Source organism: Lycium barbarum, chromosome 2 (genome assembly GCF_019175385.1).
Source record: "Lycium barbarum isolate Lr01 chromosome 2, ASM1917538v2, whole genome shotgun sequence".
In the NCBI taxonomy this organism is placed as follows: domain Eukaryota; kingdom Viridiplantae; phylum Streptophyta; class Magnoliopsida; order Solanales; family Solanaceae; genus Lycium; species Lycium barbarum.
The window spans coordinates 131,973,424-131,998,898 of record NC_083338.1 but is presented as its reverse complement, the minus strand read 5'-3'; the positions used below and the strand labels follow the sequence as shown (position 1 = coordinate 131,998,898).

At 33.1% G+C, this 25,475-nt stretch overlaps 1 protein-coding gene and 1 long non-coding RNA gene across 2 annotated transcripts; both read right to left on the bottom strand.

Annotated features, from left to right (window-relative positions):
• Positions 1-2,220: 2,220 nt before the first annotated feature.
• LOC132622409 (uncharacterized) lies at positions 2,221-4,823 on the bottom strand. The gene is made up of 3 exons (XR_009575889.1): positions 4,537-4,823; positions 3,540-3,590; positions 2,221-2,746 (listed from the first exon to the last, which is right to left on the bottom strand). It is a non-coding gene; the product is annotated as an uncharacterized LOC132622409 (long non-coding RNA).
• Positions 4,824-14,721: 9,898 nt separating this feature from the next.
• On the bottom strand, positions 14,722-15,876 carry LOC132627300 (vacuolar iron transporter homolog 3-like). The gene has a single exon (XM_060342571.1). It carries the CDS (start codon positions 15,773-15,775, stop codon positions 15,086-15,088), a length of 690 nt encoding a protein of 229 aa, XP_060198554.1. The 5' UTR covers positions 15,776-15,876; the 3' UTR covers positions 14,722-15,085.
• Between the last annotated feature and the right edge of the window lie 9,599 nt (positions 15,877-25,475).

The following is a 25,475-nucleotide window of genomic DNA, read 5'->3' as shown; positions in this document are numbered from 1 at the left end:
CTCTATTTGTTCGATGTAGGCTTCCTCCCTTATCATCTTCTCTATTTGTTTGATTTAGGCTTCCTCCCTTATCATCTTCTCCATTTGTTCGATGTAGACTTCCTCCCTTATCATCTTTTCTATTTGTTCGATGTAGGCTTCCTCCCTTATAATCTTCTTCATTTGTTCGATGTAGACTTAAAAAAATACTAATTAACACGGGATACATGTATGACACACGAGATGCACGTATGACACACGTAAACACTCAAAAGTACATAACGAGACCTCATATAAACAACCAATTGATTGAAGAAAAAAAGGCCCAAAGAATAAGATTTAATCTAATTATGTATTAGTATGTACAAAAGTATTGTAGGTACATATTCATACTATATATTTGTATTTTCTCCTTTATAAAAACTCAGTGACCCATAGGAAGTATAGCTGCGAGTTGCAAAATGAAAGTAGGACAATGATCCTAGAGAGCAAAGGGTAGTAGCAAAATTAACATACCTATTTTGCGGGAACTCAATGTCGTCTTTGTCATACCCCATTTTAACCGGGTTAAAGTAGAGTACAACATATTGGTGATTCCTATTTTTTGTTTATTTTTAAGGAGTCACCACCTAATTATTTATGGTGAATTAAGGCACCTAAAATTTATTAAAGTTATTTTAAGGTCAACTCCGTTTTAAAAGTCTACGAAACCAAATGATTCTAGGTAAGGGTTCAATTAGTCTAAAGGGAAGGTATTAGGCATCCTTTAAGACCCATTAACAATGGTTAACCGACCGGACTTATGTTAATTAATTAAGGCTAAAATGTAGATGTAATATTTAAATATTTAAGAAAATATCTTGTAAGTATTGCTAAAGTTATAGATAGAAATAGAATGCTATTTAAAATAAAACTTGTAGAAAAGTAATAGTTGCATAAAAGAGTTTAGTTACAAACAACTTAAAAAAAAACGGGATGTGTAACGTTTATATTTATTTGGAGAAAATGAGTTATGTCAACTAACAAATTAAAAAGAGTTATTTAATAAAATTTCAAAGGTTTTATAGAAAGACTATTAGCAATGTAATCTGTGCAAAGGTTGTTTTAAAACAAATATGTATTTCAAGTGTTGGAAAGGAGCTAAAGTGGAAGAATTATTCGCTGAACTAGTTTGCCTTTTATTTCTTAGAATAAGCTAACGTTAGTGTAAAATTTGTGAGGTTTTAAGTTTCAAAGATAGTAAGCATAAATTATGATTCCTTTAGCCAAAATATGTAGCCATACTATTTTTGAATGTCAATTATTCTAACATAAAAAAATATTATAGATGTCATAAATAATATAACATAAAAAGAGAATGATATCTACAGGGCTAATAATGAGTTTTCTCTCTATACTACCCATTATGCTAAAGCTAACCCACTAATTCACTAGAATTCACCTAAATTACAACAATAAAAATAAGGAAGAGAGGAAACGGTTAAATGGATCTGGCCCATTTATTAAGGCCCAACTGCTGCAAACTGTTCACGTTATTGGGCTTAAGCCCAATAAATTTCTTTACATTGCTACTGTGGGCTGTCCCTGTTTATTGGGCTTTGGCCCAGATTTTTGTTTTCTATTTGTGCTGCGGACAGAGGCTGGACAGGAAAGAGGTCATGTTGTTACGTTGGGCTTTTAGCCCAACACCGGATACGGGAGAAGGCGAATCCCCTCGGACTCGTGTGCGGTATTCATGCATAAGAACGAAAGAAAAAGGATTAGTATGTAACCTATAAATAAAGCTAAACACATATAATGAAAATAGACCAATAGCTTTCAATTAAAACAGGAGGACTGTCTATAGTTAATATATCAATGACTTCTAAACGAACAATAAGAAAAGAAGTTAAATGAACGTAGCAAGGTCATGTTCGGTTTAGATGTCCACAAAAGAATTTCAACAGCCACATGAGTAACTGAGCAGCAGCCCATAATAATTAAGCAACACCCAACACTAGTCCACAGTGTCTAGCCAAAGTGATTACGGCAGTGATTCAGCCAGATAAACAGCAAACTATCGATGGTTTGTTGTAGTAAACAACGATAGTAACAGGTAGCTATATATAGCAATAGGGGGAAAGAAAAAAGAAAGTATTATGAAGCTTCGGGTGCATGCGGTCCAATCTTTAGAAAAACTGTGACGACCCACCTCTGGGGACCCACTACTCAGGTATTGTCTATGCCAGGGTACTGCCCGTCCGCCCAAGGCCTTCGCCCCAACCCTCATCACGCTGCAGCGCTACGGGGGGTCGAACGCGGAACCTCTGGCTCCTTTACATTCCCCAAAGGGAATCGCCTCTTACCAATTGAGCTGCTTCTGTCACGACCCAACTAGAGGCCGCGACGGGTACCCGATACTTGTACCGAGCACCCCTTATCTCGTATCGTACTTTTACTACTAGGTGGGCCGTATAGACTATACCGTATTTTTTTTTTCTGTTGCTTAACGCTAACATTAATGGCATAATTGTAGACATGGACTTATAAACTTTGCTAGCACATTATACAACGACGAGAACCACAAAAGTACAAAACATCTGACTGTACATATCTGTCTACGAGCCTCTAAACAAAGTACATCTACATATACAAGAAGGACCGGTTCTACCGTGCCCGAATATGTACACAAAAGTAGTACCAAGAAACTGAGGCTCCGGAACAACTGGAGCGCTGCCACAGTACTGCTGATGGAGCTTCTAAGAGTCAAATCTGTCTACCTGTTGACCTGCGCGGCATGAAACGCAGCGTCCACAAGAAGGGACGTCAGTACGAGTAATGTACCGAGTATGTAAGGCATGAATAATAACATAAAAGAGATATAGCGCATGTCATGAAGTAGAAACACAACCTGTACATATAAGTGCACGTTGGCGGATACCATGCATGCTTAGCGCTGCGGAACGTACAGCCCGATCCATATGTGCATATACTATAACGTATTGCTGCGGCACGTGCAGCCCGATCCATATACATATAATACTTTGCTTTCTTGGAAAACATTTCTTTTCATATATATATAACATAGAACATATCATATTGCCGAGGCGTCGGCTCCGATCCATTTAACCATATATCCCGCGTCCGGGCATCCCGCGTCCGGGACGATATCATGTACCATACTCCAACTGATCAGGTGGCTATGCGTCTATAGCGCCTTCTCTTTCCCAATCTTCCCCATATACATGTACATATACTTATCGTTCGATAAACGAAACAATTAAGAAAGTCCGGGAATAACGGGCCCACCTCGGGTCAAATGAGGTGGCGTACACGATTTACATACGTTACATTTCATGACGTCACTTGTGAGAGTTTTAAGGTAGTCGGGTCCTATTTGTGCAAGTTCTAGATGTTTAGGCAATTTTTCAACATTTCATACAATATTTAATTCAATTCTACTGAATGAAAAAGGGGAAACTTTGGGTGCGGATTTCGGAGAATAGAGTTGTCCCCGAGGCTCGTATCCAACTTATTACGTTTAAGACATGCCATAGAAGGAAGGGTGAATCCTTACATACCTTTTCCGATTCATACACGTCTCCAAAATCAAGTTTCAAGTTCGCCAAAATCTACAATTTGGTCACAATTACCAAATGTTAATTGTAAGGCTTTAAGATTTCAATCTTAACCAGTACTTGTCTACAAAAATTTGGGCAGCATCTCCCTTATAAATACACCATCCCCAAAATTCAACTTAGCCAATTTTTTTAATCAACAACAATCCGGGAATTCAACCCGGCCAAACTATCAACACAATGACAACAACCATGACTACAAAACACAATATAACACAACTAGTCTTCTTTCCAACATAATGCAATAGCTTTCGTTCCAACTTCACATTTCCAAACCAATCTCAATATTTTTACATTCATTACTAATCAAGATCATTACAATCTAATTCGGAAGCATTTCATATCATTTCTACCAAATATTCACAAGATACACAAAATATACAAACTTTCCACCAAAACCATAATCCATCCAAAACTTCAAATCTTCAATCTACATATTCATAACATATTTCCATCTTCCAATTTCATCAACCATAATCATAATTTGCACCTTAATAATTTCATTTTCATAATTACATAAATCTACCATAAAATCACAAAACTTCTCATAACCACTTAACAACCAATCTTTCATGCCAATATGGACTATTATCCTTCCAAATTCACCAACTAACATAATAATTCACATTTAAAACTCCACTTCTATAATTACATAAAAACTTCATTAAAATCATATAATTTCCTATAACTATTCCCAATAATTTTCCATGCCAACTTGAACCATTTTCTTCCATTTCCAATATAAATTTCACCATAACCACAACTAGAATACAACATAAAATTCAACTCATATTATTTATACAACAATATACATATATGTCCACTTACATATATGCACACCCACTTTGTAAACTTCCATATTTCCATAAATTCTACTCATTTCTACATACTACAACATAAACCAACCTTCATAACATAATAAAAAGGGATTAATTCTTACCTTTTTCTACAATCTTCTTCACTTGACCAAGTTGTCAACTTGAAGAAACAAGTGTTCTTTCTTCCAAAATAATTACACCAAGTTGTAAAGGACCCTTTAATTGGTAGAAATTGATTTTTGAAAAAAAAAAAAAAAAAAATTTTTTTTTTTTTGGTCTAGAGCTTGGCCGAAAATGGCCTTCTTATTCTTGCTCTTCTTTCTCTTGTTTCTCTCTTTCTCAATTGTCTTGAAACTTCTAAATGTTTCAAGACAATTTAATGATCCTTTATATTAATTATCACATGGGAAATTTATTAATTTTGTGGGCTTGGACCATAAGATGGCCGGCCACCCCTCTCCTTTGGGCCTTAATTCGTTTTTTATTTTTTTGGGCCAACTCGGTTGATCCCGAGTTGGGCCTAGCCCACTGACCTTTCGACCTTAAAACGTCCATATCTCCTTGTACCGATGTCACCTGGGAACCCACAACCTATGGTTGGAAAGCTAATTCAATTATCTACAACTTCTATTTCTTGGTATTTTCCAAATTCCAAACTTATAATACCGTTTTGCCCCTAGAAGTCAGATCACCCGAAAACGTTTTCTTAAAAATATTCGTTTGGAGGACTTCCACTTTGATTTGGCCCAAGGGTCCTTCTTGAGTTGTGTTTAACTTCACATATGTGATTCATATGACTTTTCAGATGTCCCAAAAAAATCTCGATGTGTGGGCCCCACCTCAGCAAATAATCTGACGTTCAAAAATACGGGATATAACAAAAACAGCAGTTATTAGGCTCAAAGCCATAACAGTGAACAACCAACAATGTAGCCTTGAATAACAAAAATTGCAGCCAAGAATATAACACTTTGAACCAGCAACTAATTATAGCAGAAAACATGTTTCAAACACAGTAGCAGGTGGTACAACTCAACAGCAGCATGCCTTTAAAGAGTGACAATACTTGGCCTCAAAACTAACCAAAACTTTAGTTCAAAGTGCCACAACCAACAACTAAGCATAGCAGCCAACAATTCATGAAGACAGACACGATGACGGGCATTAAAACAGCAGCATAGGGAATTCTGCGAGCATGACTATGGTTCCTAACAACCAACATAACAGCCCAGCAGATAGGCAGTACAGCAGTAGCGATCGACTCAAAACATAGCACTATGGTAGTTTAAAAGGCGATAGAAACAACACAAAAAAGACAAGAATGGCTTATTTTCAGTAGACTGAGATTTAACAAAAACATTTAGACTTAATGTCATCTGTTAATAACAGGTCCATCAAAAACAGGACTCAACCAGATACCCAAACTGATCAAAAGTATGAAAACGAGCTGAATCAAGGGATAGAACCACATAGGAGGAATAACACGCAAAAAGGAAAATCAGGCAGCATATATACCATATACAGGTTTTGGTTATTCGTTAACACCTAGAGGTAGGAGAATGCCAAATCACATTAAAGAAACAGCAACCTCAACAAGTTGAAATTTCGTTCTTTTGAATACAAAGATCAACAAAAGGGGACAGAACTGAGTTTAAATACTTGTATCCCTTTAAAGAAACATATTCCGAGATACTTAAATACTAAAACCAATAGCAAATTGACAACATAGACCACTGGTACTGGCTGCATTGAAATCATCTAAAAACAAGCCTTTAATAAGCTTGAATGACCTAGACAGATTCATACTAATCATTCAACAAATTACTCAAAACTGGAACTATGTTACACTAACATCTATATCGAATTAGTGCACAAACAACAGTTTTTGTTTTCCTGATAAGCAACTTCAATACTCTAACCTATTCTAATTCAAATAGCCCAACAAATAAGTACTGAGACTCACTGATCACATAAATTAACATGAGCACCAATGAAGAATCCAAATTGAGATGAAACTAGTTAAACTGCCTAAAACTAAGCCGTGAATCTGAGAGAAAAGCGAAAAAATGCAGTGAAAGTCAAGCAAAGTAATGAAAGCAACAACCTACTCAAACAGAAACAAGATACAACCGATTTTGAGTAAAGGCAAGTCATCAATATGCCTATGTACAACTTCAACAAACTGAAGATCCGAGAAACAGAATCGATACAGAAAACAATGAAAGGCAAACTATTCATCCTATATTTGTGCATACCAATATAAGATAAACCAACCAACAAACTAATCCAAACCAAGGAACTACTCGTGTTCATCAACTATCATTTCGGATAGAATTCAAAAGATAAAGCTAAACTTTAAATTCCAGCTTCAGCCAAACACTTCAAATTCGAAAAAAAAAAAAAAAAACTTCAACAAATGTGCCTTGTACTTAACATGTACATTCATATTCACAGAATCATATTAATCAATTGAAAGCAACAAAGACTGCAAACAATACATTTTATACTACATGGGAACTTGTCTTAACAGCAACGAACAACAAAATAGAAATATGGATAAGGATTTTACCTGTTGTAGGTACAGTGAACAGGGTACGGTGGTCGCGAATCTATGCTCGAATTTGAACGAACCCAAACCCGATTAAAGTAACTAAAGTTTCAAAACGAAAAAATGAAAATAGAGTAATTGTTGGTCGCGGCTAAAGTTCACCGGAAAAGGAAAAATCAAGTGTGGAAGATGGTCTGTGTCCCTTAAAATACTCAATCATTCCCCCCTTTAAGATTCAATTCGCACACAGATTTATAGGGTTTCGTTTGGTTTAAGAAAAGAGAGAGAGGGAGGAACGGAGGGAAGCGTAGGTGAGTGGAGAAGCGTAGGGTAGGGTCGGGAGTGGGGAGCGACGGTGAGTGGAGAGGAGCGGGGGGAACGAGTGGGAGTGTAGGGTAGAGAGAGAGAGAGAGAGGCGGCTAAAGAAAAGGGAAAGGAGAAACAGAGAGAGTGAGGAGGAAGAGAGGTAGGGAGTAGGGAATAAAAACAATTGGGCCGGGTCGGGTATAAAGGGTTGGGCTGGACCGGGTATTGTGGTGTGGGCTGGAGTATTTGGGTTTAAAAGGTGGGTTGGGTGAATTAAACATATGGGCTGGTCTGAAATATTGGGGTGAATTAATTAGAGTATGGGCTAATAATTTGGCTGAAAATTATTGATCCTTCTATTTAATTATTCTTGGGCTTCTAATTTAATAACTAGTACACTTATTTACTGTGATAAATATAAAAAAAAAATTGATAAAGTAGAATTAATTTAACGAACACAAAAATCCGAAGATAAAATGATGACGAACCATTGTGATAAAGTAATGCTCGTAATGTTGATAGTAAAGTAGTGAAAATTAGTAATAGTGAAAATAAAGTGTTCAGCTCATTAATAAATTTAGAAGCTCAAAGAAATAAATTGAAATAAAGAAGGGACAAAATTGGGTGTCAACAGTCTTCATCTTCTTCTTGTATTTCACATGGTCTGACTTGAACGTCATTGGATGATGAACGGACGTCCTCCATTAATAAGAACTCTTCAATAATAATCTTCTCTATTTATTCGATGTAGTCTACCTACCCTATCATTTTCTCCATTTGTTCGATGAGACTTCCTCTCTTATCATCTTCTCTATTTGTTCGATATAGGCTTCCTCCCTTATCATCTTCTCCATTTGTTCGATGTAGGTTTCCTCTCTTATCATCTTCTCTATTTGTTCGATGTAGGCTACCTCCTTTATCATCTTCTCCATTTTTTTCGATGTAGGCTTCCTCCCTTCTCTTCTTTAGTAGCCCAATATAAGCGACATCCTCTTGAAATGACGGCTGGTCCTCCAGAGATTTGAGTCCTTCAAAAAAAAAAAAAAAAAAAGCATCAGTGGAAGCCTTCTCATATAGAACAACAAGAATTGCTTAAGTAAGGTAGTCGTTTTTGTTTTCTCGATATACCGCTTTACTGCAGAGAGAATGAGCATAAGTCAAATCAAATATGAGGAGGAAAGTGAGAGGTTATCACTAAGCTTTCCAAGTCACAAGGAAAAAAGGGAGGTCATGCAAATGGACCCCTGCTTATCTTATGATCAATTCACTCTTTGAAATCTATACAAACCTTCTAACACTATGCAACAGTAGACATGACATAGAAAAACCCAAAAGAAAAAAATATATTGTAACTTCATACTATTGAAAATTAAGATGTATTTTTTATCAGGTGCTAGAGTATTAACTGATAATGACCTGAATTTCACTCACTTTCATCATCTGACAACCCCATTACATATTTCGATACCTGTTTTGTGCCCGATTAAATGAAATCCGTGCCGAAAATTTTACTTTGAGTAAGGTGCTCCCTATCATAGACAACTAAATTCCAGAGCTCGAACCCGAGACCTCTGGATATGATGGAAGAAAATAAATATAGTTCGGGCAAAATGAGAAATGTAATTGAGGACTTCCCAAGAAGGCATCCGTCATCCTAGTACTACTTCAGCCAAGCACAAGCTTACTTTGGTTCTTTATCAATTTATAAGGAGAAGAAAAAACTCTTTTAGCTGAATGTTTCTACCTAACCATTCTGTAAATGTAGTTGAGATAGTTGTTAAGTTTCGTAAGTAGACAATAGGCTTATGTGATTTCCTTTTTTCTTTTTTTGGTTGTACTTGTGTACTTTAACATTTCCTTTTATCAAAATATAATTATATTATCTGTCTTTCTTTAGTATGATGAGAATGCATAACCTGATGTGCATAATTTGGTATCAAATTATTGAACTGAAATAGAAATTTTCAGTATTCGATATTCAGTAGCTATTCGTTTAAATTTTAAAAAAATAATTGGTATTCAATATTTAGGAAAAACTACTGAAATAACAATAGCATACCGAAATACGTACATACTTAAATATAATTTAAATTATAACATAAATATGGGAAACCTAAAATACTGCTTCCATTATTCTTAGGGTTTATTTTAACATTTCCCATCTTTTTTTTTTTAAATTTGTTTTACCTACGTACGCTTCCCACATTTTTCTGTTACCTACTTATATACCTTTCTGGCTTTCCCACCTTTAGGATTTAAAAAAGTCAAAAATAGACAGTTTCATAAGTTCCCCACCTATATTTATTTCATAACTAATGGTAGTTTATTTCAGAAGTTCATACATGATCACGGGGCCTTTTCTATAACTCACTCTCTAGAAAATTAAAAGTACCAGAAGACACTGTCTTTGATTAAGATTTAAAAAATAATAATCTCAAAGATGAATAATAGAAAAGTATAATTGTCTACCCAAGCTGAATAAATCGAAGTTATTGAATAGAATAAACCAAAAAGAGAAAAATTGAATCATGCCAAATTTATTTACATATGTTATTGATATAATTTTAAGAAACCGAATATATCTTGAAATTATCGAATCGGAATTTCTATAAAAGGTACAAAGTTGGCTGACGAACACTCCTAGCCAACACTACCGGAAATTTGTTCAAGTAATGCGCAAGTTGTTGGAAGAAGATTTATTTTTGGGGTTACCTTATTAGAAGTTAATGACCTCCAATGGCCAGCAATTCTATTTATTTATTATCTCCTTTGTTTAGAAGTTTACGCTTCATTCTTCTAAATTTTTTCTTAAACTTCACTCTTCTCATTCAATTACGAAGGAATATATAACTGGTGGGTGTTTTACTGCGACTCCAAAAGTCACTATTGAAATTAAAGTCCATATTAACTGACATGAGAAAAGAATTGTCCCTTAGCTTCCTAGAACTACTTTCTTCCCTGTCTCCTAATACAGTAGAGTGGAAATGTTAAACATATGTTGTTAAACTAGAACCAAGTAATTGCACGGTTTTCCCTTCAAAAGGGCTGGTTTTTTTTTTTTGCCCTTCAAAATCGAATTTATGTCTATAAGGATATAAATTTTTAAGGGCGCGGGCATAACTTGTGGATATTATTATGCCAAACGCCTACTAATAATATATTTTAAAAAAGATCACAGGAAAGGACTCGATATGTGTTTTGATTTGAGTATGATTTTAAGAAAATAATTTTGGCGGAACATGCTATACTCCCTCACCCTATCCATTTTTTTAATTGCTAAACTATTTGTTATATTAATGATCTTATGCCTTGATGAAACAACAAGAAAATTTGAGATGTGGTCATAATTGAAAATATCAATATAATTGTCATAATAAGAGTTATAGTCATAATTGAGCATATCTATTAAACGTCAGGGGACATACATCAAGAATGTTGTCTGTAAGGAAATATTAAATTAGATACAATCATATGATATGTTGACACTTAATTATGTCAAAACTATCACATTGCATATCACACATACCAAACTGCATTTAATTCTTCAAATTTGCAGGTTTGGAAGATCCATAATACTTTGAGGTTAACAATCAAATCATTTAAGTACACTAACTGTTTATCAAATTTTGTTTGTACTTTCTTTCTTCAAATTTTCAGTTACTCATTACATGCATGCATCAATATTATTATCTATATCGTTTTAAAAAGTTTACACCTATTGAATTAGAACACACGTGCAACGTAACACACGCATTCAGAAACTAGTAATTAAAAACATGTAAGCTTTTAGTAAAGCTTCAAATGAATAACGCTAATGACAAAACACAATACGACAAGATATTTCATATTATTTTGAGAGAAATGTATAGATGCACACATGTTTTAACAATATATATGTGATTTTAAAAAATTACTAATTAACACGGGATGCACATAAGACACACGAGATGCACGTATGACACACAGAAACACTCAAAAGTACATAATATATACCTATGACCCTATGGTTCTAGCCACAGGAATGATGCCGCTCCTCTCACTGGCATCAGAGACATGTATGCCATCTTTAAAAATTTCATACGTACGTTAATTAGTTCAATGTTTTCTTTTATAAAAAGTATATGTAGACAATATATGTACGTGTTATAGAAATATTTACAAATTAAATTAATTCATTAGCTGGTCTTTGAATGTCGGGAAGACATGTCCATCATTACTAGCAAAGCCCTCGTAAGACATATGAGAAAACCAAATCAAAATAGCTGATTGGAAGAAAAAAAATTGTATTTGCTCTATAACTGTTGAATCTCTATGAGATAAAAGAAGCCTCACTTTCAGACTACATATTTGTATTTGCTCCGTGAGTGTTGAATCTATCTGAGTTCTTATTTGCTTAAACAAAGTCTATCTAGCTTGAACTAATTTAAGACAACAAGGTCTGATTAGATTTTGAGTTTATCAACTTCATCAGGGTGCATTTAAAACTATTTGACTTGTTACTTCGATATCGAGATGTGTAAGCTTATGTACTAGATACTCTTCAATTACCTCCTAATTATGTGTCGGTGTTTGACTCGAAATGAAGTTTAAGAAAGAAAAAAAAAATTATATCTTTCTAGCCTGGTGACAAAGCAAATAATAAAGTGAATTTGTGCATAAACTCTTAGATTAATGAATGACGGCATGATATGTTTACTTGGACTTGCTGGAGCACTTTAATTACAGTACATAGTATTCCTCCACTTTTTGCACATTTCAACTAACTAAGCACTAAAATTACATAATGCTCCTTTTATTTTTACTCGAGTATTCATAGATCATACTCACAAATATTAGGTATACGCGCGACACACGTAGCTAGAGAATAGTTAACGATATAAATTTTCAACTTAAAGCATAAACTTGTCAATAGGGTTGGACTGGACCAACCTGACCCCTAAAAGTGAGCTTCTATTGGATTCGAGCTAGGACAACTCATTCTTAAGGGGCCGTTTTGGGGGTTAAAAATGTTCAGCCCGGCCCCCAACCCATTAAGAAATTTAGTCAAGTTTTGTGAGCTGGACAAGACTAATATCTTTTAAATATTTTTTTTGCTGAATAAATTACTATATTGGCATTGTCATAAACAATGAGAAGTCATTTAATATCAAATTCTATTTTTTTTTGCATAAAAAGTTGTAGATCGAAAGATTAAAATCTTTACCAATTTGGGAGAAGATACAAATTGAATGGGATAAATGTAGTTTTTCTTAAAATTGCTTCTGTCAGATAGTTTGTCCATATAGATCTTGAAAAAGTACATAAAACAAAGAAAACGTCGCGTAAATAGAATAAAATAGTGCAAAGTTATGATTGTTTAAAGTTTTAAATACATATAATTAATTTTATTCCTATTGCCACTTTACATTTTCATCTATTTGAAATATAATTAGTTAGACTTGGCCACACTAATGGTTAAAATATAATTAGTTGGACTTGGCCACACTAATACCGTAAGTAAATTATAAGAATAAACTAATAATAACCGAACCAATTTGGGCCGGTCCACTGATGGGCTAAGACTCAGGCTTGGACTTGGGCCGGTCTATCGGTCCAAGAACCTCATCCGCCTGAGTCATAATTACTATCAGTGTTTTAAAAGGCGGGGGTGCGAGGCGAAATATTTTACGAAGCACGGGGAGAGGGGTAAGCCTCGAGACACGGGGCATAAGTCCCATAGATCTACCGGGCGTATGTCTCATGTATCTTCAATTTTATAATTTTATTACTAAAAAATAAGCAAATGTAAAGTTTTCATTAAAAATTCTGCAAAGAAATTCAAATGAATCACCAATAATATAAAACAATTCTTATAATGATTATTTGACAAGGTCACAACACAAAAAATGATAATAGATAATCTTAAAATGAATCTCCATTCACTTCATCGTCAATCTCTAAATCTATTAGTCATTCCCACCCTCAACTAGACTTTTATTTATATATTCAAAGAAGGAGAAAGGCAACAAGTGTAAGAGCAATGACAAAAAATTGATGAAAGTTGCTTCAGGAATATAGTGCTATGAAGTCTCTATCATATCAATTTCAGATATAATCATCATGTTGATTTCATAGATGATTATTTTATTGCAATAAAATCAATAAATTATTTTTAATAATGGAAAAATCATTCGGTTTTACTTGCTTGTCATGAAAGTCACTAAACAATTTTTTGTAATAAAAAAAACGGAAAAGGTCCAAAAATACCCTTAAACTATTGAAAAAGGCTCATAAATACCCTCCTTCCATCTTTTGGTCTAAAAATACCCTTCCATCCACCTTTTAGGTCTAAAAATACCCTTAAGGTTTGTTTTTGGCTCAAATATACCCTTTAAACTAACAGAATATGTTTTTTTGTTTTTTTTTTTTCGGAAAAGGTCCAAAAATACCCTTAATCTATTGAAAAAGGCTCATAAATACCCTCCTTCCACCTTTTGGTCTAAAAAAATATGAACGAAATATGTTTTTTTTTTGGGTTTTTTTTGCATTTCATGAATAAAAAAATGAAATAGGAAATTATAATTTTTTTTTACATTTCGTGTATTAAAAAACAAAATAGGAAATTATAATTTTTTTTTTCATTTCGTGTATTAAAAAACGAATAGGATAAAAAAAATTAATTTCGTTCATATAAAAACGAACTTGGAAAATATATATACCAACGAAATAAAATATATATATATATATTTTCCAATTTCGTTTTTATATGAACGATTTTTTTTTTATCCTATTTTTTTTTAATACACGAAATGCAAAAAAAAAAAAAAAATTCCTATTTTGTTTTTTAATACACGAAATGCAAAAAAAATAAATATAATTTCCTATTTCATTTTTTTATTCATGAAATGCAAAAAAAACTTATTTCGTTCATATTTTTTTAGACCAAAAGGTGGAAGGAGGGTATTTATGAGCCTTTTTCAATAGATTAAGGGTATTTTTGGACCTTTTCCGATAAAAAAAAACAAAAAAACATATTCTGTTAGTTTAAAGGGTATATTTGAGCCAAAAACAAACCTTAAGGGTATATTTAGACCTAAAAGGTGGATGGAAGGGTATTTTTAGACCAAAAGATGGAAGGAGGGTATTTATGAGCCTTTTTTAATAGTTTAAGGATATTTTTGGACCTTTTCCGTAAAAAAAATGACTCAACTTTATATTTAAGCAAAGTTGAATGATTTTACATTTAAAAGAAATAATTTAGTGACTTTAATGCAATAAAATAAAAATCAACTAAACATTCATGAAATTAACCCTTTCCGCCAAAATAATACAAATTGGTAAAATTTGAAGGACAGGTCGGAACACGTCATGCAGATACATAAAAATGTTGATAGATTCTACTTTTTGATATGAATGCCAAGTTCTTACGGAACTAATTAACCTCTCACAAAATCACCAAAAGAAGAAGAAGAAGAAGGAACGAAACAGACCTATAAAAGGGGTGAAAATATTATTACGATACAATCATGCATGCATGTGGTTATTCAGAGCATGATACAAATATTTGGAATACATAGAGACCATTATAATATCCTAGCTATAACAATATCTATACCACAACGAAGAACTAAAAAAAGTAAAGTAAATACTAGTGGCATTATGCCACGAATATTAGTAGTATATACTTAAAAAAAAGTTGAAATTAGCTGCGGATAAATTGTGTCGCTAAACAGCAAAATCAGTACTTAGTGACAGATTATCAAAAACCTCTATTAGCTGCGAGTAATTTAATGACGAAGAACGTAGCTAATTCTAGGTTTTTGTTGTAGTGATAGAGATTAAAGGCCACTAGAACCAATCAATTTTGTTAAGCCATAGGTTATAGACATGGCTAACCAACCTCCAAACAAAACCCTAGCTGAGGACTTGAGTGCCGGTGCTTTTCCTAAAACAGCTCCTAACCATCCAAACACCATTAAAGCTAAGGTCACAGCTGCAACAACAGCTCCAATTCTCACTTTATAATCCCTAATAAAAGATGCAGCCAACAATGGCACCATTGCACCAACCGAAAATGCTAGAGCCGATGCTGCTGCTGCCTGTGCTGGATTTGGCAAGCTTTCATTCTCGTCCTCGTCTTCATTTTCATTTCCTTCGTTTTTATTAGCATTAGTTCTTCTCTTTTCACGCTTCATTTGAGCCACTTCTATGTCAAGTTGAGAATAAACGGAGACGAATTCTCCTATGGCCATGGAACATGCGCCGGCCACTAGGCCCGCAAATCCAGTCAGGATCATGACCTTAATGTCCTTCTTCACAGCACCAATTCCCATCATTAATGATGCTGTTGAAACCAATCCATCATTGGCTCCGAGCACAGCTGCTCGGAGCCATTGGGATCGTTTTGAGTAGTCAAATTCCTTCTTATCATCTACATGTTCATCTAGGTTTACTTGTTGGTGCTCCAAGTCATTCATAGGGAGACTGAACTTGGATTCTTGTTGAGTATTTGCTTGGTTTGAAGCCATAGTTGGTTTTATTTTTTGTTAGTTGAGAAAAAATGACTTGGAAATAACTAACTTAAGTAGGCAAAAGAGTGGAAGAAAGTTAGTAGTAGTAGTAGATGATTGTGTTTGACACACGCCTATAATGCCGGGTATTTATAGATTTTTTTTTTTCTAATTGTAGTAGTGGTGGAAAATGTGGGGACTTGTATGAGCACTAACATAAAGAGATTTCGTGTATACATCAAATTCTTTGTACCTTCAAAATATTAACCTCTGCTTTTCTTTTTCTTTGGTAAAATGATGATGGAGTCTTGCAAAAGATTGGATTCTTCTTTTTAGCGTAAATTATTGAGGTGTATACGAATTTATTTGTTGCTATAAAACAAAACATAAGCTTTTGTTTTTGCATGATCTTTATTTAAAGAAACCGTTTAACGAATGAAAGAAGAGTTCTTTTGTCTTCTTTGATTGTTGCTTTTTCTTTTTTCCGAAAGAAAGACCTTTTAAGGAAATTTAGAAAATTGAAAAACAACAATCTATAACTAGTTAAAATGCTGTAGCAGCGGCGTAGCCAAGGAGATTCATTCGAATCCTCTTCGGCAAAAAATTACACTGTTTATACGTGGTTAAAATTATTTTTTATGTATATTTAGTAGATATTGAACCCCCTTTGAATTCTTCGAGTGTTGACTCCTATAAATTTTGAACCCCCTTAGTGAAAATCTTATACGAGAAATATTTTGTATAATCTACATGTTACAAAATCGTACCTTAAGAAAATTGATGAGAATTCAAATAACGTCAAAGTATTTAATTTGCTTATAGATTCTTATATACGGACTTATTTTTAAATTACAAGAAAAAGAGTTAAGAGAAGAAAAAAGAATCATTGGTATGGAGAACAAATGGTTTTCTAATTTTTGTGCTAAGCTGGGATTGGCTTATGTGAAAAAGAAAAAAACTTTAAGGCATGCAGTTGTGCCCGAATTAGGACGTCATGAATAAGGCATGACAAATAAAGATGAGAAAAAGAAAGTCCTAAATAAAGGAGAAGTTTTTCTTCCCTTTCTTCCTCAATATCCTCTTCAGTTATATGTCCATGCATGAAAGAAGACAAATACTATGTGTGACCAGTGGAGGATCCAACAAAAAAAAAAAAAAAAAAAATTGGAATTAAGTACATATAGGCAGGTGAGATATATATTTTCAGAACATACATTCTTAACTTAACTTGAAATTTATGACGTCTATTTTGGATTCGGCATTCAATTTCGGTGTGATTTAACCAAGACTCGTGGTTTTTGTAGCTTTAATTGTCTCTATATATAAACATACACGTCCAAATGTGTCCCAATATAAATGTACGAGATTTAAGCAGATCATTATCTTCTTTCGAATTATTAGTATTCATAACATATCACTTCTTCGGTCTCTCTTCAATCTCTGTACCCCAGATTGCCCCCATGATCCCACTTTCTCTCCTTAAAGAAAAACAGAATAATTTTAGTTAAAAGATTGTTAACTTAAGTATTCCTTTTTTTAAAAAAAAAGACTAATTATCCATTCGTTACAGTTCCAGTAACTTTTGATGACTGCCGGGGCTCTTTCCATGACTACCTTGATTGTTTAATACATATAATATATTTCCCTCGATTATTCAAATGTATATATTTAATGTGTGTATATATATATATTCACCTTAAATCAGGCTTTACTTTTTGGTTCATTTTATATAACACGTGTGCGCTTACTTGCGTGTTTAATTTTACTTTGTTTTTAACAATTTACAGCCAAATTAATTTTGATAATTTTTCAAAAATGTAGACCCGTTGAGGGCGTGGATGAGAGTTTAAAAACAAAAAAAGTATTGCCTTTTAACTAAGGCTATTTACATTTTTTTTAGCCATAAATGCTATTTAATTACATGCGCTGTTGATGTATCTCTGTTTCTGCTATATTACAAAACATGTTACTCTCTATATATATTCCAAATTATGTGCACTACACCAAAAGAGGTTTTTAGTGGCAATATATTTTTCTTTTAGCAGCAATAATTATTGCCACAAAAACATTTACCAGCAATTGGTTAATATCATTAGATCCAAGGTCACTAAAGCCTTTAGCGGCATTTCTTGTTAGGGCTAAAGTTTGGTAGTGCAGGTAATAATTGATTCTAGAATATAATTAGCGGCAATAAAGTTATTGCCGCAAATTAATTGCCGCTAAAAGCATATTTTGTTGTAGCGGTGGTACGTACCATTCAGCTTTTTAAAGTTTTTTTTTTTTAATTTTGACTGTGTATTCGGATATGAAATCTTTAATTTTTTTTTTATAATAAAATTTATATATTCGGAAACAACGTAAAAAACACTATAAGTCGCAATAATTGATAATTTAAAATATTTAAATGGCAGATAAAAAAATCGCACTAAAAGAACTCGTTTGACTCTGAAACTTCAATAGATATCACATAAATTGAGACAGATGGAGTACCTATTTGCAGAATATGATTTGTATCTTATTGTGAATTTAATGAAGAGGTTGAGGTCCTTGCGTAACCCCCACAGTATATAAGTGGACTTTGATGGGGGAAAATGCTATGACTTGTTTCCAGAAGCGAATCTAGGATTTCTGGAGCATGGGTTCACCACTCAATTTTCAACCAAGTGCATCATTTAATCTTTTGTAGTATGTGTTTTCGTAGGTAGTATTATACTAATTTTAGAAAATGTATACATAAAATACCTAGTTTTTCGACGAGACCATGTGTTCACGTGCTCCAAAAAAAGGCCCTAAATTCGCCACTGCTTGTTTCCATTATGTGAAATCCATGCATTCGTAGTTTATGCATTATTCTGTGATTAGGCTGTAAAATCCAACATTGGCCAAAGCGGTAAATGAACAGATTCTAATTCTGGAAAAATGAATTGGTGCAATGCAAAAACACCTTCCCGGAATCATTATTAAATCAGTTTGACAATCAGAATCATGGCTAGCTTGTTACGAATTAAAATTCACATTTATCAACTATCTAAACTATCATTTTGATTAAACAAATAAATTAATTTTTACTCAACTATTTAGTACTTGTCTGAGGAAGCCTTGGCACAATAGTAAAAGTTACCACCGCGTGATCAGAAGGTATAGATTCAAGTCGCAGAAATAACTTCTTTAAAAATGCAAGGTAAAACTTCATACATATAAGACCTTTTAGTCTGCTTTTCCAGACTCCACACATATAGCAGAAGCTTAGCATGCCAAGCTACTTTTTTTTTTATTTAATTAGCATTCACATAATTAATGATTGTAAGGAGAATTAGAACCAACATGTGATGCATCTAACTTAGGAACAACTGATGAGAGTAGGTCAAGCCGGAGTGACAGGCTTCTAGGCAACCAAGCTTCTGAAGATGGGGTGCAGGACATCTTACATGAACCCACATAGAGATGGGAGAATACAGTGAAAAGATTTATAAGACATAATTCAAATTTTACATGATCCGTGCGCTTTTAGAGCTCGATCTAGCATAACACGAAAGACTAATCCGTATGGCCAAGGTAAACAAGGCGGACAATACGTGATTGGGTTGTGACTTAATACTTATCAAGACGGGTAGATTGGTAAATATAATTATAGTAGTAAAAATGTTTTATATGTTACTCCACCTCATAAATTCATCTTTTCATCAAGGAATATTCTTTTGTTAGGTTTGCATAGTATATTTTCAGAATTACAATACCAAGTAATCTTTCATAACAAAAATAATCAAGCTTTTAAAAGATTTGAATTGCAAGCAACTTTGATTGGTGAGCCCTTCCCATCAATGAAATAATTAAACAAACTGAAAATGGATTGCTGAAGAGGAAAGCATTTAGAAGGTTGGGTAGTGAAGTGGGAATTTGATAATATTAGTAAATGGGAAGAGTGTGGATTCCACACGAATACCACCAGGCTGTCATTATCTTATTGCAAAAACAACATTAAAAAGAGCCCCATTTTGTGGCTTTACTTCCTTCATATCTCAACTTTGCAATTTAAAAGTTACTTTTTAGAAAAATTGAAGTCCCACTCATGAGGAGTTATTATTAAGTTGCTAATCCTTTTCTTCTTTCTTGAAATTGATAGAGCGGAGGATAGGTTCTTTAATTTAATGCATCTCATTATATTCTTCTTTTATTTTGGCTAATGAATGCGTCTCATAAAATTATTCTACCGTTTGTCTAATGAATTTATGTTTCCTCGTTTTCAAACTAATCGCATTGGGTTGAACTTTTTCATTGTGACAAAAAGAAAGATAAGTTTAAAAAAGAAATGTAACTGGAAAGTCTTGGGAGATATGGATAGGGTTGTCACATAGAGTTAATTACTCCCTCTGGATCAAAAAAAGAGTTCAATTAACCTTTTTTTTTCATCAAAAAAAAGTGTCCACTTAGCAAATCAAGAAAAAAATAACCTTGTTTTTTCATATTTGCCCCTCTTGAGTGTTATATGATCAAATCTCAATGCCTATTTAATTAGGGGTAGTTTAGTCAAATTATGTATTTTTGTCTAGAAATTAGTATTTTTTTAAGGGGTGTGCAAATGACTAAGTGGACTCTTTTTTTGATCCGGAGGGAGTAATTAATAACATGTGTAAACATGTCATTATTGCTTCCCAAATACTATTGGGTAACTTTGAGCAGTATTTTGTTGTACGAATAACTATAAATTTCTAGGCTGGCTTCACTGAATCCTAGTATTTAACAAGGGGAAGCAAAGAGAATGTTTGAAGATATTAGATTACATAGCTAACTTGAATTTATGAACACATATATAAGTGCAAGGGAAGTGGAAAAGGAAAATATATGTAAAAAGCCTAAAAGTAAATGACACGCTGATAAATTGGACCGGGATCGATAAAGCTTAAGGCCTCATTTGTTTGCACTTAATGGGGCTCTGAATCTGAATCATTCAAATCTCAGCCCATTAAGTGCATTTGTTTTCTTTTAAATTCTAGCAACTTATTGGGTCTGAAGACCTCTGATTCGGTCAGTTCTGTTAAAGTGTCTTAATATTATTCAGACCTAAGCCCACTTTCTTTCAAGTACTAAACTCGTTGTTAAACAGATAAAAAAAAGACCACGCTGTCTTCCCCAAACCACAAACCTTTAAACACTGTTTCTTCTACAAACTCCTTACACTATAATCTGCTCTTTTTGGGGGAATAACACAATGTCGATTTTATGCTCTCGTTGGATTCAGCGATTTTGATTTTTTTCCACCTATTCTTTAGGTGTGGAGGCATTTTTTATATGAGTTATAATATAAAGGATATCATGGACACTTTGGATCTTATATAAAATATCTTTAATGAAAATCATGGAAAATTATGATTCTTTGACATTCAATGATTTTTGTTCACTTATTCTTAACTATTTGTTCTCTTGTTTCATGTCAAATTGTGATGAAATATTTACTTTTTTTCGTTTGAATTCTGATAGTCCGTAGGAGCACAATCATTGTGTTGAATTTAAATTTTTATGATTACATTTTATTACAACAATTTATTTATCCATATATCATTTTTTTATTAATTCAGATAGTTCAATAATTGTATCATGCATAAAATATTTATTTATATCTTTAAATACATTAATTTATCTCTAAAATAATAATTTTGTTGTTTAAGTTAATATTTTATGTAATATTTTCTTGATATAATTCTTAATTACTTTTTTATTTGAATTACATATTTATTATGTTTAAATATTGATATATTATACACATTCCGATGATGAAAAACAAACAGTCTTAATCATTCAGTGTTCAGATCCACATACAACATCTTAATATCCAGATGTGTATTCAGATTCAGACATCTTAATCTTAAAAAAAAACAAATACAGCCTAAATCTAAATGATAACAAGTGTTGAAATTGCACTAAAAATTACCAAAAAATGGTGTGGTGGAGTCGATGACATGAGATCTTTCTATCATTTCTTTACTCTTAATATAATACTTTAACTTCAAATTCTGGAAATGGAGAAACTCCATATAAGAAAGTTTTATTTTTTAAAATAAATTACACAAATATCTTAATTAGTGGGATTAGTAAGTTTCAAATACTAAGATAATTTCATTATATATTGCACTAAAATTGATGTTTGTGTGTCCGTGATGCATGTATATGTGTCGGCCTATCTAGAGACATGGGATCGGCATTGGACCTTATCCACATTTGTCCGTCATGTTTCCTAAATTTCTTTTAGTGTAGGCTGATTCTCATTATTTCAGTGTCCTATTTATCTACTTCCCTCCGTTCATTTTTACTTATCTACTAAGAATTTTGCACTATCTTTAAGAAATAATAAATACAATGCATAATTTACTATGATATTCACATTAATTGGTGTATAATTTTAATAGACTTGAAAAGATTTGAAATGAGTAATTAATACTATGTGTAAAACTGAAAAAAAAATATCTTCTCTTAATTTGTTAAAGGTGATAAGTAAAAATAAAAATTTATTTTTTGAATAATGAGTAAGTAAAAGTGAACTAGGGGAAGTGTTTCAATACATGTGAAAAAAGCTATTATTGGCCGGTTCCCTAGAAAAATCTATTTCTTGTTTTGTTTTTGACTTTTGACCTTTGACGTTGGACTTTAGTTGAATAGGGTAACTGTTTTTCATCATCGTAAATGCGTAAAAGTTTGGATTTTACTCATACTTTTGGTACGCAAATATCATGGGCCTAACCCATTTTCCGAGGGTCCACTTAATCGGATTATTTGCATTTGATCCTTTTTATGTCGACTCTGTAAATTCTCTCTCCAACCAAAAGAATTCTTGCAACATAAGAAAGCTTTGAACACATATAAAAAATAAAATAAAATATGAGAGGACAAAGTCTAATTAAAAGTGAACAGATTTTTATTTTATTTTAAATCAAGCGATATTATTAATTATGTCTTTGATCTCTTATTTACTGCCGTCGTTCATCGAGACTTCGGTCTCCAGCTCCTCCATCATCATATCATCAATTTTCTTGATCTTATGGTACTACCCATTAGCCGATTGAATTAAATTCACGACTAAAAATAGTTCAATTTTCTCTTTGCAGACAAATTTAGCCCACTAGGCTAATGAAAGCCTAAAAAGAATACATTGCCTCACTTCATAAGTGTTACTTGGCTTTAACCCTTGGATGGTTGTTTGAAGTTTTCATTGTTATGGTACGAAATGTGATATTCACAAGACTAATAAAGAAAAAGATCTGAAAAAGAAAGAAAGTGGAAAAAAAAAAAGGAAAAGAGATAAGGAATCTCACGATGATAGACATACGTGTGAAACATTCTGAATCATATATATTAAGCAGCTTCATAATTGCATACACGGTCAATTTTACAAAATTTGAAGACCACAAGTAATAAACAACCATCAAAAGAGAGTCCATCTCCTTGAATTTATATGCTTTTGTCAAGAAAGTTAAAGCTACTCGTAAGTTTTTAAGTAACATCTGGTTCCACGGGTGCTTATAATGGAACTTTTACTTTGTTTGTCCTCTCACTTTCATATCAACAACAAATGTTGTTATTACAAGAAAATTGAAGTTTACAAGAAAATTGAAGTTTAGAACCCAAAAAACAAAAAGTAAAGAAAAAGAAAAAGACACAAATGCTTATTGGGGTTTTGGGAGAACCCAATTGGCCATTATATCCAATTATTATCTAAACTCTGTACTAATGATATTGAAAAGGCATCTTTCAGTAATGCCGTAACCTGTACACGTTACTGAGTCCTTTCCATTATTAATTTGATTGAGGGGGAAAAGTTTTTTGTGAAAGAAATGTCGACATTTTGTCTAGAAAATCACCATACTTTAAATCATTTCTTACGGAGACTACCTCTACCAAGGCACTGCGCTTTTGGTTTTGGTCTTTGGATAATACAATCTTGTTAACTGGAGTACTATATTAGATGACAAAGTCAATTACATTATGCCATTCCTTTTCAATAATATACTTTTACCCCGAGAGTTTTTTTTCATTTGAAAAATTCCATTGGAGTTTAGAGGTTCTTTTTTTTTTTTTTTTTTTTTTGTGTGAAAATGCTAGTACTAATTGAAAGGCGAGATGGGGTGAATTGTCTTCTTTTAAAATTTAATCAATTAGACCAGAATCCAGGTCTCGTTTTTTCTTTTTTACAACATTTAAACTTCTGAATTTAAATATATATCTTGATATTAAAATGTGTGAATGCAAAAAATATTAAGATTTGAAAATTAACAAATAAAATCTTTATTTTCTCAACATCTAAATGTATAATATTTATTTTTTATAAAAAATTAATAAATATAAAATTTAAACAAATTATAATATATTATAGAAAATAAATTTATATGGTAGCCAATGATGGTTGTGGGTGCTGACTTGCAGTGGATAGTTGATATATGGTAGACTGGTAGTGGTGATGGTGGCTAACAATAATGGTTAATAGTTGGTGGACTGATGGTTGATAGTGGATGACAATAGTGGTTAATAACGGTGGTTGATGGGTGATAGTTCATAGTTGGTAGTGATGGTTGATAGCTGTGGTTGATAATGGTGATAAATTATGGTGGTAGCAGCTGATTGTGGTGGTTGGCAATATGTAGACCGGAGGTTGATAATAGTGATCGGTGATAGTTGTGATAATTATGATGGTGATGATTAATGCAAATGTAGGCTAGTAATAGTGATAACTAACTGTGGTGATCGGAGGTTGTGATGGTTGTGGGCATGGGATCGTGATGGACGATAGAGTAGTGGTGAAATATCTTTCTTGTAAACATCCTTTGAATGATTACTATTTAGACTTAAACTACTAAAACTCAGACCTTCAATAGGCAGTGCAAGCAAATAAAGCCTTAATCGACTGATGCAGAATTCATCACTCTACACATAAATTTCAGTTATTGGAATTAAGTATAGTATAAAATGCAATCAGAAATAACTTGCAGTAAAATAAGTGAGACACAAAATTTTAATACTGATTCGATAAGCCTACATCCAATCTCGGTTCCCATGCCAAGAGAAAATATTCCTTCACTTCTTGTTTTGTATAGTATAAATCAAGTACCTACTGTTTCAAACTTATAGCAAGTATATTAAAATTTGAACATCTTTGCTTTAGTAGAATATCTTCCCTTCCACAATAACTACTACGAAGTCTTCTTCCCACGGTTTGGCAAATATACTATTTCTTGATTTGGCAAGATTCTTTCATATTTTCCTTGATTCCATAGTTTCTCCCATATAAATCTTCATAATTTACTCTACAATATACTTTCTACTTTTTCATATGTATCTCAATTTTCAATTCAACCATTTCTTTCTTTATTGAATGAACCTGTACAAAAATAAATTTACACCGGTAAAATTTTTCTTTGAGTAAAATTCTATCAAGTCAATATTGGGATTTGATTATGTCATTCGTCATCATCAAATTTATAATTGGGGAGACCTTGGGACCAGTGTTTCAAAAGGCGTTTTCGGGGCGAGCCCTGGGGCGGGGCGTACCAAAAATGCCCCGGGGAGATGGGTCGGGGCGAAAATCTCCAAAGGCGTACGCCCAGCAAATCGGGGCGTACGCCCGGGCGTTTGGGGCGATTTTTTTTGTTGGCGCGTGTTAGGGCGTAAGCCCAGAAAACTTCTTCAAACTAAAACGAAATTTGTTAAATAAGTCCTTAATATAATGCCC